At 38.4% G+C, this 13010-nt stretch overlaps 1 protein-coding gene across 5 annotated transcripts in view; it reads right to left on the reverse strand.

Moving 5' to 3' along the window:
• The window catches only part of RIC1 (RIC1 homolog, RAB6A GEF complex partner 1), a 45587-nt gene extending 34404 nt beyond the window's left edge, over positions 1 to 11183 (reverse strand). For 3 of the 5 annotated variants that reach the window (XM_039729690.1, XM_039729691.1, XM_039729689.1), the window contains exons 1-2: positions 10798 to 11181; positions 970 to 1077 (exon numbers count right to left, since the gene is read on the reverse strand). In XM_039729690.1, coding sequence (XP_039585624.1) covers positions 970 to 1077; positions 10798 to 10938 — 249 coding nt within the window. In that variant the 5' untranslated portion in view covers positions 10939 to 11181. Of the gene's footprint in view, positions 1 to 969; positions 1078 to 10797 lie in introns of all 5 variants that reach the window. The other 2 variants (XM_039729692.1, XM_039729694.1) reach the window with 2 other exon arrangements.
• Positions 11184 to 13010: the final 1827 nt, after the last annotated feature.

The raw sequence follows: 13010 nt of genomic DNA on the forward strand, positions 1-13010 counted from the left end.
TTTTCTGACTTTATTGATAATTATTAGTACTCACTGAGAATATAATCTGGCACTAATAGAAATACTTAACTTCATTGATTTAATCAGATGCTTCTAGGAATTTTAACATTTCAGACTAACTACTTACTTGCATTATGCAAAAGAAAACCAGACCATAGGAAGCTTAGCTGATTTATGATTATCATGATATTGCTAGAGACATGACCTACTCCATAAATCATCTGGTGTTTTCCACTAAGATAACAATACCTAACTTAAGACCTGGTCCTTATGTTAAGACTTGACCCACAGACACCAAGAGGACACCATATTGCAAGTCTTACAAACTGGACTCCCACCTTTCTTGTGTTCACATACCTCAGACTTTAAATACTGCTGCTGAAATCGTCCTAAATGCTGTGAACACAGCACCAGCTATGAAACAAGACTTTATTTCCATGTGAGACAAGATCTCATCTCTAAGATTCTGAACAGAAGAGTTCATGTATCACTTACCACTGCCCTCATTTGTGTTCTCAGTGACTTGCAATATTTTTTGACCACCAAAAGCCAGTAATAAGGCCACAGTTTCATCTCTCAAGACTCACCTTTAAACCCTATTTATCAAGTCAAACATGATTATGTTACCTAAGTCCACAACTATTTATTTCATTCACGTAACTTTACACTACTGTATTATTTGTTACCAGATTACTGAAGTAATAAGATGTTGTATCACCCCCTGCCAATACATCTAACCATTGTTTTAAGACAAAGAACCGCAGTTCAATCTCACAGGGAAAAATTAATGAACACTATCAAAGAAAGCTTCTATCATCTAAAAAGTCCTTGGTACCATTATATATTTTCACGAGACAAGTATCAATTAAATGTATTTACGATCTGCAAGTTTCTATAAGCAAAGAAATTGGTAACAAAAATTCTGTTTGCAATAGTTTAACCAGAATAAGAAGGAAAAATTCTACTTACCGAAACAGCTATCATTGCGCTGTCAGGCCGCCATTCTGCTTGTTTATAAGGTCCAAACTGAGAAGCTGCTTTTGAAAGTTCCTTGTAGCTTACGATTAATACACTTGGCTGGAGGAAGAAAATATAAATAATTACATCTCATATCTAGAAGGAATGGAATGTTTTATATGTTGTCCTGTATCTGTAAAGAACTATGTCTACTTAACAGCAACAACATGCTTCCCTTGAAGGAGGTTAAAAAATTAGTATGTATTTGACGATCCATTAGAAAACGGTGCTTTTAAAGAAAGTTCACCAAGAACTGTTGCCCCACTGTCATTCCTAATCTCACTGTTTGAAACCCAGGACATTTGAATGAAATACTTAATTGCACAGTAAGGAGTCATTACAGAAAACAGAAATAGTTTCAATTTAGATAAAGGGTGACAGATGCTTAAGATGAACAGACACACCTCAAAGAGGCTCCTATAATGAGAAGGACTCTCAAACAAATTCGGATGGAATATTTTATAGAATATCTTGGTACAGACAATTTGCTTAGTTTCTACTAAATGGGCAGGCTGTTGTATTAAAGACAATGATAATCAGGAAATTTGTTTTCTAGAACAGGTTGTCAGAACCTGCTGAAAATCCACATCTACAGTTAAGCTGGAAGGATTTTGCAAGTAATGAGGTGCCCCCATTAGCACCTTTCCTCCAGGGAAGGGAGAAAAGCTTTGGGGTGATGAAGACCAGACAAAGCTACCACAGACACTAAGCCTTCATTCCCTTTCACGAATGCAGTCAAGAGCTGCAACAAAAAACCTAATGCAAAGTTGCCCTTCCTTGCTCTAGTGCTTAGAAACGTTCATTCTCCTTAAATTTATTACACAACCGTTTCTATTTTCTATTTTCTTGCTTTTGAATCAATAATAGTTTTCAGCTTAGATGGGTATTTCTCATTCCATTATCCTCCAAAACTGCAAGTTAAATTAACCAGGACATACTTTTTGTTTTGTCAAAGAAGTTACCCCTCATCTTCATACCATATGCTGTCCTAACTTTATCAGTTTCAGCTTTCATTCAGATTTGGAGCATGGAATATTGCACCAGAAAAAGCACACTGAAAGGGAACCAAGAGGGTACAGAGTAACCACTCATTTCACAGAAATTAACCACGACACCACTAGGCAAAGCTCCCCACTACAACCACAGGTGACAGAGGTTTAGTACTGTTCTTTGCTTACCTGATGGACCAGAAGAAGCAGTACAATAAATATAAAAACATTAATTCTACCCACAAATCTTGTGAGTGTCCATCACTCCAGAATTTGGTAATCCTACTTAGAATTCCATCCTATTTGGAATCACTTCCTTTCAGAAAAAAAGTAGAGTTGCAAACAAGCTAATTTTAAAGTATGACTGTTAATTTTAAAGAGTATAAAAAACCACAGCACTGAAATGTTGTCCTCATGCATATAAACAACAAGCTGAATTAGTATCACATGGGCAGCCTTAGCCTTGGTAAATTCACAGTATAACTGGGTGTGCTGCTAACAGCATTATTCTTTAAATTTCACACCCACACAGAACTGAATTATCAAAAATAAACACTTATGAAGTATAACAAGCACACTAATCTTTACCTTAAGAACTATTTGTACCAGCATTTTCAATTTGTGTGGCTTCTTTTGCATTAAATTATCTAACACTAAATAGATAACTAATATTCTTACTAGCAGTTCTAGCTGATTGTTCCCAATGAACAACACGGGCTTCCACTGATTGGCTTAGAACCACCCTAACTGCCTTAGATACAGTGAGAAAAAGCAGGTCTTGCTAATCTGCATCATTACTGCAAACCAGGAGATCATTCTTAAAGCACATCCATGCCTGAATCATTTTAGCCACTGGCAAAATTAGAAACTCAGTAATACACAATTTTCTTTCTATATTACAACTCTTACAGAATATAATTACAGTATTTATAGTGTAGAATTCTTGTGACATTGATTCACAAGAAAGCTGCTATTACATCTTCAAAGCTGGAAGAACACTCCACATACGCATCAGCTACACAATTTATACAAATTTAATTTTTGGCTTTGCAACTTGCAGATGAGGACTAAAGCAATTAAAAATTATTGCTTGCACTCAAACTGTTATCTTTCTGTAGTTTAAGTAGCTTCTTATTAGAAAGCAGACACATTTCAAATTAAATAGGTCACAAAGGCTACCTAACTAGTGGTCAAATGAGGAAATATTACACTGATACTATTAATTTCCACATATTCCAGAACTCAAAAGCACAATTCAGACATAAGGAAAACCCTAACATACAAAATTACTCCCCTGTTAAAAGCTTTCCACAGATGTGTGAATGGTCTGGATTAACAAAGACAGAAGGAGAGCTCAAGATCCTCCTCTGCTTATGCATAGTAATTTTACATCTGAAGTAATTTATTATATCTAAAGTGACTGAAACCGTGTAATGGCAGAGGAATATTTCTGTAAACAGGAATATATAGCAACCTAACTACTTTACCCAAGCACAGCAACCTACGAAACACACATTTTAAGAAATAAAACCAAAACCAAAACAAACAAAAAACCAAAACCAAACACCAAAACAAAACAAAAAAACCCACCAAAAAACACAAAAAATGGTGGGGGAGAAGGCTTGTTAGTTAGATACTCTCTTCTTGTTTGTTTTATATGTTCAGTTCATACCCTGTATAGAAACAGTAGGTGTTTAGATTCTATTAATTAGAATTTTTCCTAAATATTTACTTTTTTTCTGTTAAAAAAATCCCATATCTCCATATAAGTTTCATTAAAATTCCAAGTCTTTTACTCTTCACACTTCTGTATGCAGCTACTAACATTATGAAGAAATGTAGTTAAGCTCAACTAACAAACTATGCCCACTGTCTCAAATAAACCAATATATTAATCCTTCTTCTTTAAAAGGCTTAAAATCCACTTGCTGAAATATTAATGATAAAGCCATAGCTTTGGGAGAAACTGGATTCCAGAAACATAGCAAAGGACCTAACAAATAAAGAGTTGTTTAAAATTAAGTAAAAAAATTGTTTATAGGAAGAAGTAAACACCTTCAGTTGTTAAGGAAGAAAGAAATGAGTAAGCAAGTCTTAATTGCAATTTAGCATTTTAAAAAGCTTCACAAAATAGATAAGAAGCATATCTAGCATTTTTAAATATGCTGCAAAGAAAATCTAGCATTTTGATATAGTACTTTTGTCTCTCAGGAGGAATGTAAAGTTAAGGCAAAACAGAAGCTGCCACTCAGTTACAAAAGGAACCGTGGCAGTGGATGCCTACAGGATAAGAAAAATGGTGAAAAGTAAGAAATGCAACCTCAAAAATAATATAGCACTACTATTACTAATGTGTAAACAAACTCTCCAGGGCACTAATTAACAGTACTGAAAATAAACAGAACTTCTTGTTCTCACAGCTAAACCTTATCTCCTTCCATCAGTCAGCTACCTGGCTATCGCTTGACAAGAACAGTTCCACAGCTCTTACTAAGAAGTTCTTATGCTTCACAACAATGTCTTTCTAGCATTAAACGTGCCTCTTTTTTATTGATGTGAAATCATAACATGAAAGGAAATTTGGTTTGCATTATCAGAAATTAATTTCACTACTTGTAAAACTGTAAAGTAGCAAGACAGCTCCATCAACAAAGCCACGTAAATTCAAACTACCTAAAAACTCACAGCTGCTTCATTGTCAGTTGTATATTAAGAATCCCTCCGGACTTTCCACAATGAAATATGAGCTCTGTATCAACATCTGGACAAAATAGCTATGCAAACAATTAAAAAAACTACAGCATACAACACCACAGCCAAACCCATGATGAAATAATCCCTAATTGTTACTGTTTAACTTAATTCTACCTGACCTAATGCAGTACGTTTCTCACTTACCAAGTGGTAGCACCATGACCCATATCAGAACACTTAGCCATGTATAATGCAGTTTTAATGAAAAAATCTATTAAGATATACAAACCCTGCAGCAAATTCTCTCAGCAATCTCACATATGGAAAATCACCAATTCATTTACCTTAAGACAAGCACTCCACTACATTTGATGAAAATTCAAATCAAACTGACATTTAAACCCTTAACTAAAATGCGAGTGTTGCTTTGCAAAGGCCCTCTTTAAAGAGGACACGTAGCCTTGAACAGACTTGAACAACAGTCCTTCCACAAGCAAGTGTCCTAATTGAGATGTTTACACTGTCACAGAAAATGACACATTAACCAACTGGAAAGAGGTACAATCATTTGACAGAATATAAAATAATGAAAAAATTAGTTTCCTTAAACCAGATTTTCTTGTTTGACTGCAGGTTCATGACTGTGACTGTGCACATTGTTAATTTTATAAGTAGGTCAGCACATACAGCAGAAAACTACTAAGTCTGAAAAGCAAACACATGACCTGACAGCACATATGCAACATGGTCTTATGTATGGATTTGGGTTTCTTAATGTAACTTCACTCCAAGAACCTGCATGATGCTGGGTTATTGTTAAAACCTAATATGCTCATCCCCTGACCATATATTACTCTAGACATCAAAAATCCATCTCACAGAGGATAGAGAAGCCATTTCTTTGACAAACTCCAATGTTCTGTTTAGTTTTATATGCCAAATGCTTTAACACTTCATTAGGCTGTAGGCATGAGACAAAAATCAAAATTGCTGCTCAGATGAGCTTATGATCTAAGTGACAAAGATAAGGCTGGGAGAAAACAACAAAACAGAACAAAAGTCTGGTGACACTGTGAATGAACTTTGTCACTATATGGTCTGTGCTTCACTTTAAATGCTGAAGCTTTGTAAAATTACAAACTAATAAAACAGAAAGGTTATATGGAGAAAAGTAAGCATGTGCAGATAAGGAACAGAAAAATTTGTATAAATAGACCATGAAATACCATTTTGTCAGTAACAGAGATACAAGATGGTGACATGAATTTCTAAAAGCAACGTTAATTATAAAACCATAACTCCTTTAATTTCATTTTGAAAGTGTTTGGAAAGCTTAGAATCAACAGAACATCCACCCAACAGAGCAGACACGACTTCCTATCATGTATTTCATGGTATTGTGAAATAATTCAGAAAAATGAAGTGCAGAATTGTCAACCACTATCTCTCCCAAATGAAAGTTTTCAGTTAACCTACTGCTCACAAATGCTGCCAAAAAGCAAAGGCATATTCTATACATCTTTGGTTTTCTCATACATGCAACTGACACTGAAAAGTCATAACTGTAAACACTGAAAAGTCATGGCATTTTCCCATCATGCATGTAATTATGACACCACTTTCAGGGGTCATCTGTTTTATAACACAGAAGACACTGAAAGCCTGTAAATCCTACTAAATAACCACATGACAATTTTGGATTTCATTAGACAAATTCATCAACGTAACATTTTTTTCATTATGTAATAACAAGCGCATCTTTTTAACAGAAGTAACAGCACAACTGTTACTGTTGTTGACAAATAAAAAGACATCGCCTTCTCAGACAAGTGTCTAAAGGGCCTAAATAAGAGATCAGCATTTTGGGGGTTAAACTACTAAGGAAGAAAACACAGCAGAAGCAGTAGGATATCTTAACTTGCACTGATGCTATCTCTATCATATTGTTCACAATACACAGCCAACAAAACAACTTATATCAAGACATCCGTTGTCCCATTCTGCAATCAAATTCTAGATAAAAATCCTCCTGAGGCTGCATCCAATTCTATTAAGAAAAAACCACACACAATTTTATAAATTATTCTGCTTACAGTTCTGAGATGAAAACACAATCTTGAAAGCATAGAGAAAACATTTCTTTTTAACAGCCATCGTAAGTTAAAAAAGACTACTGAAACAACCGCAGACAATTTTAATGTATTTATTCATATATGTTATGAACTCTATGCACTGTATCACAAGTAACTCCTTTTATGGTGTGGCAAAATTCCAGGTTACAGAGATCACTTTCCCAACAGAAGCCCAGTCCCCTGTTTTATCCTATCATATGCTTAGATTTAAAACACACATTGACTTCAACTCTAATATGGCAAGAGCTAGAGACTGAAGAGCATATACGAGAGACCTGTGAGAGCTGTCTGAATATCAAGTGCTTACGCAGCACTTAAAATAAATACCAACTATTTGACAGCTTAGGATTCTGACATGCATGCTTTCTCAAAAGCTTATTTTAATTCATTTAGGTGTTCAGACTCAATATCAGATCATTAGAAAAAATAAACTAAAAAAGAAGAAAAACAAGAGTAAATGTAAATCATAAGTGGAGAAGCATACAGATAAGCAAGAATTCTCCTCTGAATGAGCAGATGGGACAAGCTACTCTTAGCTCAAAAGGGCTCCCAAAACTGGTTTTGACTGACAAAGTCATAGCAGATAGTCACAACAACCTACAGGAGTTTTCATTAAATATTCAAGGCCAGTACTTACTCCTGTCATTGTCAGAAGTTTGTTAATACTAAAGAAAGGAAACGCTGAACAATATTTATATGCACAACTACATCAGCAGACTATTCTTGCTGCATACAACTCATTTGTCAGGGGTTAGGAAGGAAACTCCACTCGTCTATTACACCTTCTTCCTTAGCTACATTACCTTGTCTCTTAATACCTAGAGCCCTATAGGTGAATTTCCAGAATTCAAGACATAACTAAACAAATTTAAAATTAAAGCCACAACTGTCAAAGGGCCAACTATAATATTCCTTTCATTCTTTCATCAACTAAATAAACAGGCTTCTATTTGTTCATTAAGCTTAACAGCCCTGTAAAAAGACATCACTAGTCTATCATAAGCTCCATTAAAATAGAGGTGCAAACAGGAAAGGTGACACACGGGACTGCATAGCTGCCTTGTGAAATCTCATCTTCAGTTCCCAAGTCAATCTATTAAACAGCAATTATCTCAATACAGCATTTCAGAAAGGATCTATAATTCATTGATGTTTCTCATTTCAAGCATCCAAGTACTTAAACTACCTGAATGAAGATGTTTGACAAGCTTTCAATGAAAAGTTACACTGGCTCTTAAGTGTCAAGAATTATCTTCAGTACGTAGACCTAAAACTTCTGATTTAAGGAAAATGCTTGGAGCAAAGGTCTTCACACTGGGGTGTATTTAACAGAATCCAATGGGGAGCAAGAAAGGATTTTTTATATCTCTAAAAAATAAAATAAAGTAAAAATTTTTAAATGTGTTCATTTTGGTATTATGTTATTCTTTCTTTTTCCTTTTAAAATTCTGGAACAGGCATCCAAGAGACGTGGTTGATGCCCAGAGTCTACGAGTGTAAAAGAGCATTTGAATAATGCTCTTAATAACCGGATTTAACTTCTGGTTGCCCAGAATTGGTCAGGCAGTTGGACTAGGTGACCAATGTAGCTCCCTTCTAAATGGATGAAAAAAATTAGACTACGTTGTGTATGCTTGATAATGTATATACTAGTAGAGTAGCACATGCATATCATTATAAATAAATGTCAACATATCTGGGGGCTGTGCTCAACAACCTTTCACCAATACAGGTGCATGACCAAAATCATTCACCTGAGAGGTCTTCCCTGTCCACAATCCAATCTCTCCTAACATGTAAAAAGTCAGTAACTTTTTGGTTCAAAAACACTAGCAGACTTCCATCTGTTTTTTCTCAACACCAGTTATCCTGTTTTGAGTCTTAATACCTATATTGATTCCAAAACAGGAAATAATCCACACTTTGGGATCAACTTTCCTTAGTTCCACTAGTTCTTAGCACAGTAGGTGACAAGCAGTTTTAAACATTACTATGTCACCTTAAAAATACACATACTGAATGTAAACTCACACACCTGGAAGCACTTCAAAGAACTCTGTTTCTGATAGTTTCAGAACAGAACTTTCCCAGTCTCATCACCTCATTCTTATGTGAAACCTCTGATACATAGCTGAGATAGTAACAAGTCTTAACAAGAACACCAGCCTGAAGGCTTTTCTGCAACAAGAAATCAAGTCAGTGCAACCTGACAGAATTTATCCTTGTTCCAAAGACTGTACTTCTGACCAATGAAAACATTTTCTAGAATGCAGTAATTTTATTTTACCAAAGTTCAAACATATGATTTTAAGCTTCACCTTCAAAAACAAACAGGAAATTGAAAAAAAGAAAAGCCTCGGGAAAAAAAAATAAACAAACCACATTCAGGACCCCAGCTAAAAATAATGCAAGAAATTCTCTTCTAAAATGACCTTGACCAAATCCTTTTTTCTTCCAGGTTTTTGATAACAACTAGCTGTCCACAGAGACCATGAGACTGTAACAAGTTTTTCAGTTTACGATCAGTCAGCAGTCAGGCCTGGCAAAGTTGGCACCTTCCTCAAAAGTACCCATTACAAAAGGAATCAAAATCTATTTTAAAAATATTAATGACCTGTAAGTTTAGACAACTCTCCTCATCAAGTGAATTCTTCTAGTGCTGTCTGCAGCCAGTCACACAATGTTTAACATTTCAAAACAAGTCTAAGCACGCAAGCTAATGAACCTCGTCCTTGAAAACAGACCATAAAGTAAACTACATTCTAGACAACAGGGCACATCTTGTGAGCATTTCATGAGCCTGTTGTTTTCTATGTCTTTCCACGAAAAAGATCAGTTCTGCTGTGCTGACAGACTACAACTACAGGTTCAACAACTGGCAAAAACTAAGTGTACACGTTATACACACTATGTGCCACAAACTGAAGAAAACAGAGGCCAGATGATGATGTTCACACAGCCAAGTCACTGGGCTGATTATGTGCTAGCTGGATACCTGTCTAGGTTCAAAAACAGCATGAGCACTCCAGACAGGAACTAGTCAACAGCCTTACTGAGCACAATAAAACATAATGTGATGAAACCGCTGCATAACTTAAAACACGATTTTAAGGCTATGACTGTCATTTGACATCTTTCAGTATCAGCTTTCTAAAACTGGATTGCTGATTTTTGCTGGTAATCTGAGATGAACTCTATAAACCACCTGGATCTAGAGATATTTATAGACAGATTTAGGGTCTAATCTAGGCAGTATTTAAAAGGATCCAGCATCAAAATTTAAAGTCAGTATCACAGTTTTCATTTGGATCAAATCAAACTGACAAACAGCATTTTTGCTACCAGACTAATACAATGTGAATTAAAAGCAAGGTCCTTAATGTCGATTATTCACACAGTTTCAAACTAGATATAGCTAAACCAGCACCTTCCATGCAAAATCCATGACAAGTCTTCTTTTAGAGCCACAAAACTTTTAAACTTTCTATAAAAAGAAAACTTTGTGAACTTCTGTGTTACTACATTCTGGGTAGTGATAGCATTTGTTCCATGTTTTACAAAGAGTGTTTCCTATCTTCTATATTCATATGTTCATCTATATAAAACATAAAATAGAAAGGTGAAAGACATGAAACATACATGCTAAAAAAACCCTACACTGCTACAACTACTACTTATGTTGAGCACAAGCAGAACTACAGTCTCAAAAGAAGTTGCTTGGAAGTCTCATTTTTTAGGAAAAAACAGTGTTAACTGTAAGCAGATTGGTGTTGCATATTCTCTTAAGACTATACTGCTATCACTAAACATCGTGCATAACTGCTCAGTTTCACAAATACTGGAATATCCTGTAAAGCTAGCATCAAATTTTTATAACCGCTTCTGGGAAAAAAAAATTAGCAGACGACAGGTCTTTTCAGCTGGTAAAGCAGCGTCCGAGAGCTTATAAAACGATAGATACTCACTCTGCAGTACCAGATGCTTAGCTGAGATGGGAACAAAACTGCGAAGAAAGCTCTCTGGGGATCCGTCTGTATGTGAAGCGGTCGCTCCAGAGACTCCAGAGGACACAAGAGCCTCTTGGGCCAGCCGCTGAGGAAATACATGGCTGAAGATTTCCAGAGGAGCTGGCGCTCAGCCTGCTCTAGCCTAGGCGGGGGAGCAGCGGGGGCATCAGCGGAAGGAGACACACAGCGTCCGCGGCAAACCACGCATAATCACCGGCACACCGACGGGACCCTGGGGCTCGGCACCACTGGGGACGGGGGACTGAGACCTCCGCGGCGCTGGGGCAGCCGGCGGTGCAGGACGAGAGCGCCGCCGCAGCAGCAGCCGGGAGCGGATGCGGGCCGGGCCGGGCCGGGCCGGGCCAGCGGCGGCTCCGCCCTCCCGCGGGTGTCTGGCCCGCCCGCGCTCCGGGTCGGTGTCGTCGCCGTCGCCGAGGCCCCCGCCGCCATCTCCTCCCCCTTCCGCTTCCGCTCCTCTTCCTCCTCCTCCTCCTTCCGCTCCTCCTCCTTCTGCGGACCCTCCCCCTCCGTCTTCTCGTTCTCTTACTTTTCCTCTTCCTCTTCTTTCTGCTCCTCCTCCTTCTTCCTCTCCCTCCTCCCCTCCGGTGTCCGAGGCCCCGAGGGGCGGTGGCGGCACGGGGAGAGCGGACCCGAGCGGGCGGAAGTGACGTCACAGAGCGGCGCCCCGCTGGTCCGGGCGGAAAAGGCGCGGCGGGGCTGAGGGGGCGCGGCCGGGCGGGAGAGCAGCGCCGGGCACGGAGAGCCTGAGCCGGGGTGGCAGGACGAGGAGGAGGCGCTCAGACTTGAAGAGAGTGGGTTTGGAGTAGGTCTGAGGACGAAGTTATTTGCTGTGAGGGGGATGAGGCCCGGGCGCAGGTTGCCCCGCGGAGCTGTGGATGCCCCGTCCCTGGAAGTGTTCCAGCCAGGTTGGATGGGGCTCTGAGCAGCCTGGCCTAGTGGAGCGTGCACCTGCCCGTGGCAGGGAGCTTGGTACTAGATGACCTTTGAAGTTCCTTCTGATCCAGCCATTCTGGGTTCTGTGGTGAAGTCCACGTGAGAAAGCCTTGTGAGTGTCCGGTGTGAACATTGCCACTGAGGTGGATTTGGGGACAAGGATGAGTGCAGGGCACAGCTACTCGCACAGTGAGTGTGCTGCATCTTGTGTTTGGCGTCAGGCTTCTGACAGGTGCTACCACAAACTTTTCTCCCAACAGATGTGTTGGACTGAGGATCCACACTGTGTTATTTTTACCCAAGACTTGTTTGTTGATCTTGTTTCAGTCATTGCCCAGATGCTTTTATTCACACACTGTGGAGAGAGCAGGAGCGTGTGGCATGAAGAATGGAAAGTAGGAAGCTGTAGCCTTAGAAGTGGTAAATGAGGTTTGTTAGTCTTTTTCTGTAACTGGAAAAGAAAAGGAAATAGAAGAGAACTAAAGGTAAAATCTCCATGCCATTGCAAGGGCAGTGCCTGTGTTAGAAAGAAATAGCTGTTGGTAGAAATAATCAGAAGTTTTATGAACCAGTCCCCTCGCACTGCCTGTTAGAGGAGTTTGTCCGGACTGAGCTGTCTGGTAACAGGTCTCACTGCACAAATTACCCAGTGCTCTTCAAAGAACACAGGTTATCTGCACACCTAAGGCCTTCTCTCTCCCAGCAGCTCCCTGGTTACATTACCATATGTATTTTTGTTACTATCTGAATACCATTTTCCGGCTGAAATGTTTTCAGCTGAACACAAGCACAAAAAGAGAAGTGAGTTAAGAGGACACATATATTAGAATCCTAACAAAACCATAATATAATTTGGAAAAAAGTAGTAAAGGAACAAAATACCCAGATGTTTCATACGTTATGTTTTTAACTAGTTGGGCTAGTTGGAAATGCATTAAAATCAAATTCACCACTCAAATATATGCCAACCAGTGCTTTATGCTACAAATACTCTCCTTGCTTTAGTCTTTTCTCTGAATCTTTTTCATCTGTGTTTTTGACTGCTAGCCTTCTAAATTAGGAAATGGAAGTTATGTTAGGAATGTAGCATCATCTCATTTTATTGTCTCCCCTGTTCCTCAGACTATGAAGTAAATGGTACCAAATGCACAGTGAAGAATAGTTACAACTATAATCATCCTTCTGGATTAATTCCATTTAGCCAAGTTGATTTTACT

Source organism: Passer montanus, unplaced genomic scaffold, assembly GCF_014805655.1.
Source record: "Passer montanus isolate IOZ18808 unplaced genomic scaffold, ASM1480565v1 scaffold7, whole genome shotgun sequence".
In the NCBI taxonomy this organism is placed as follows: Eukaryota; Metazoa; Chordata; class Aves; order Passeriformes; family Passeridae; genus Passer; species Passer montanus.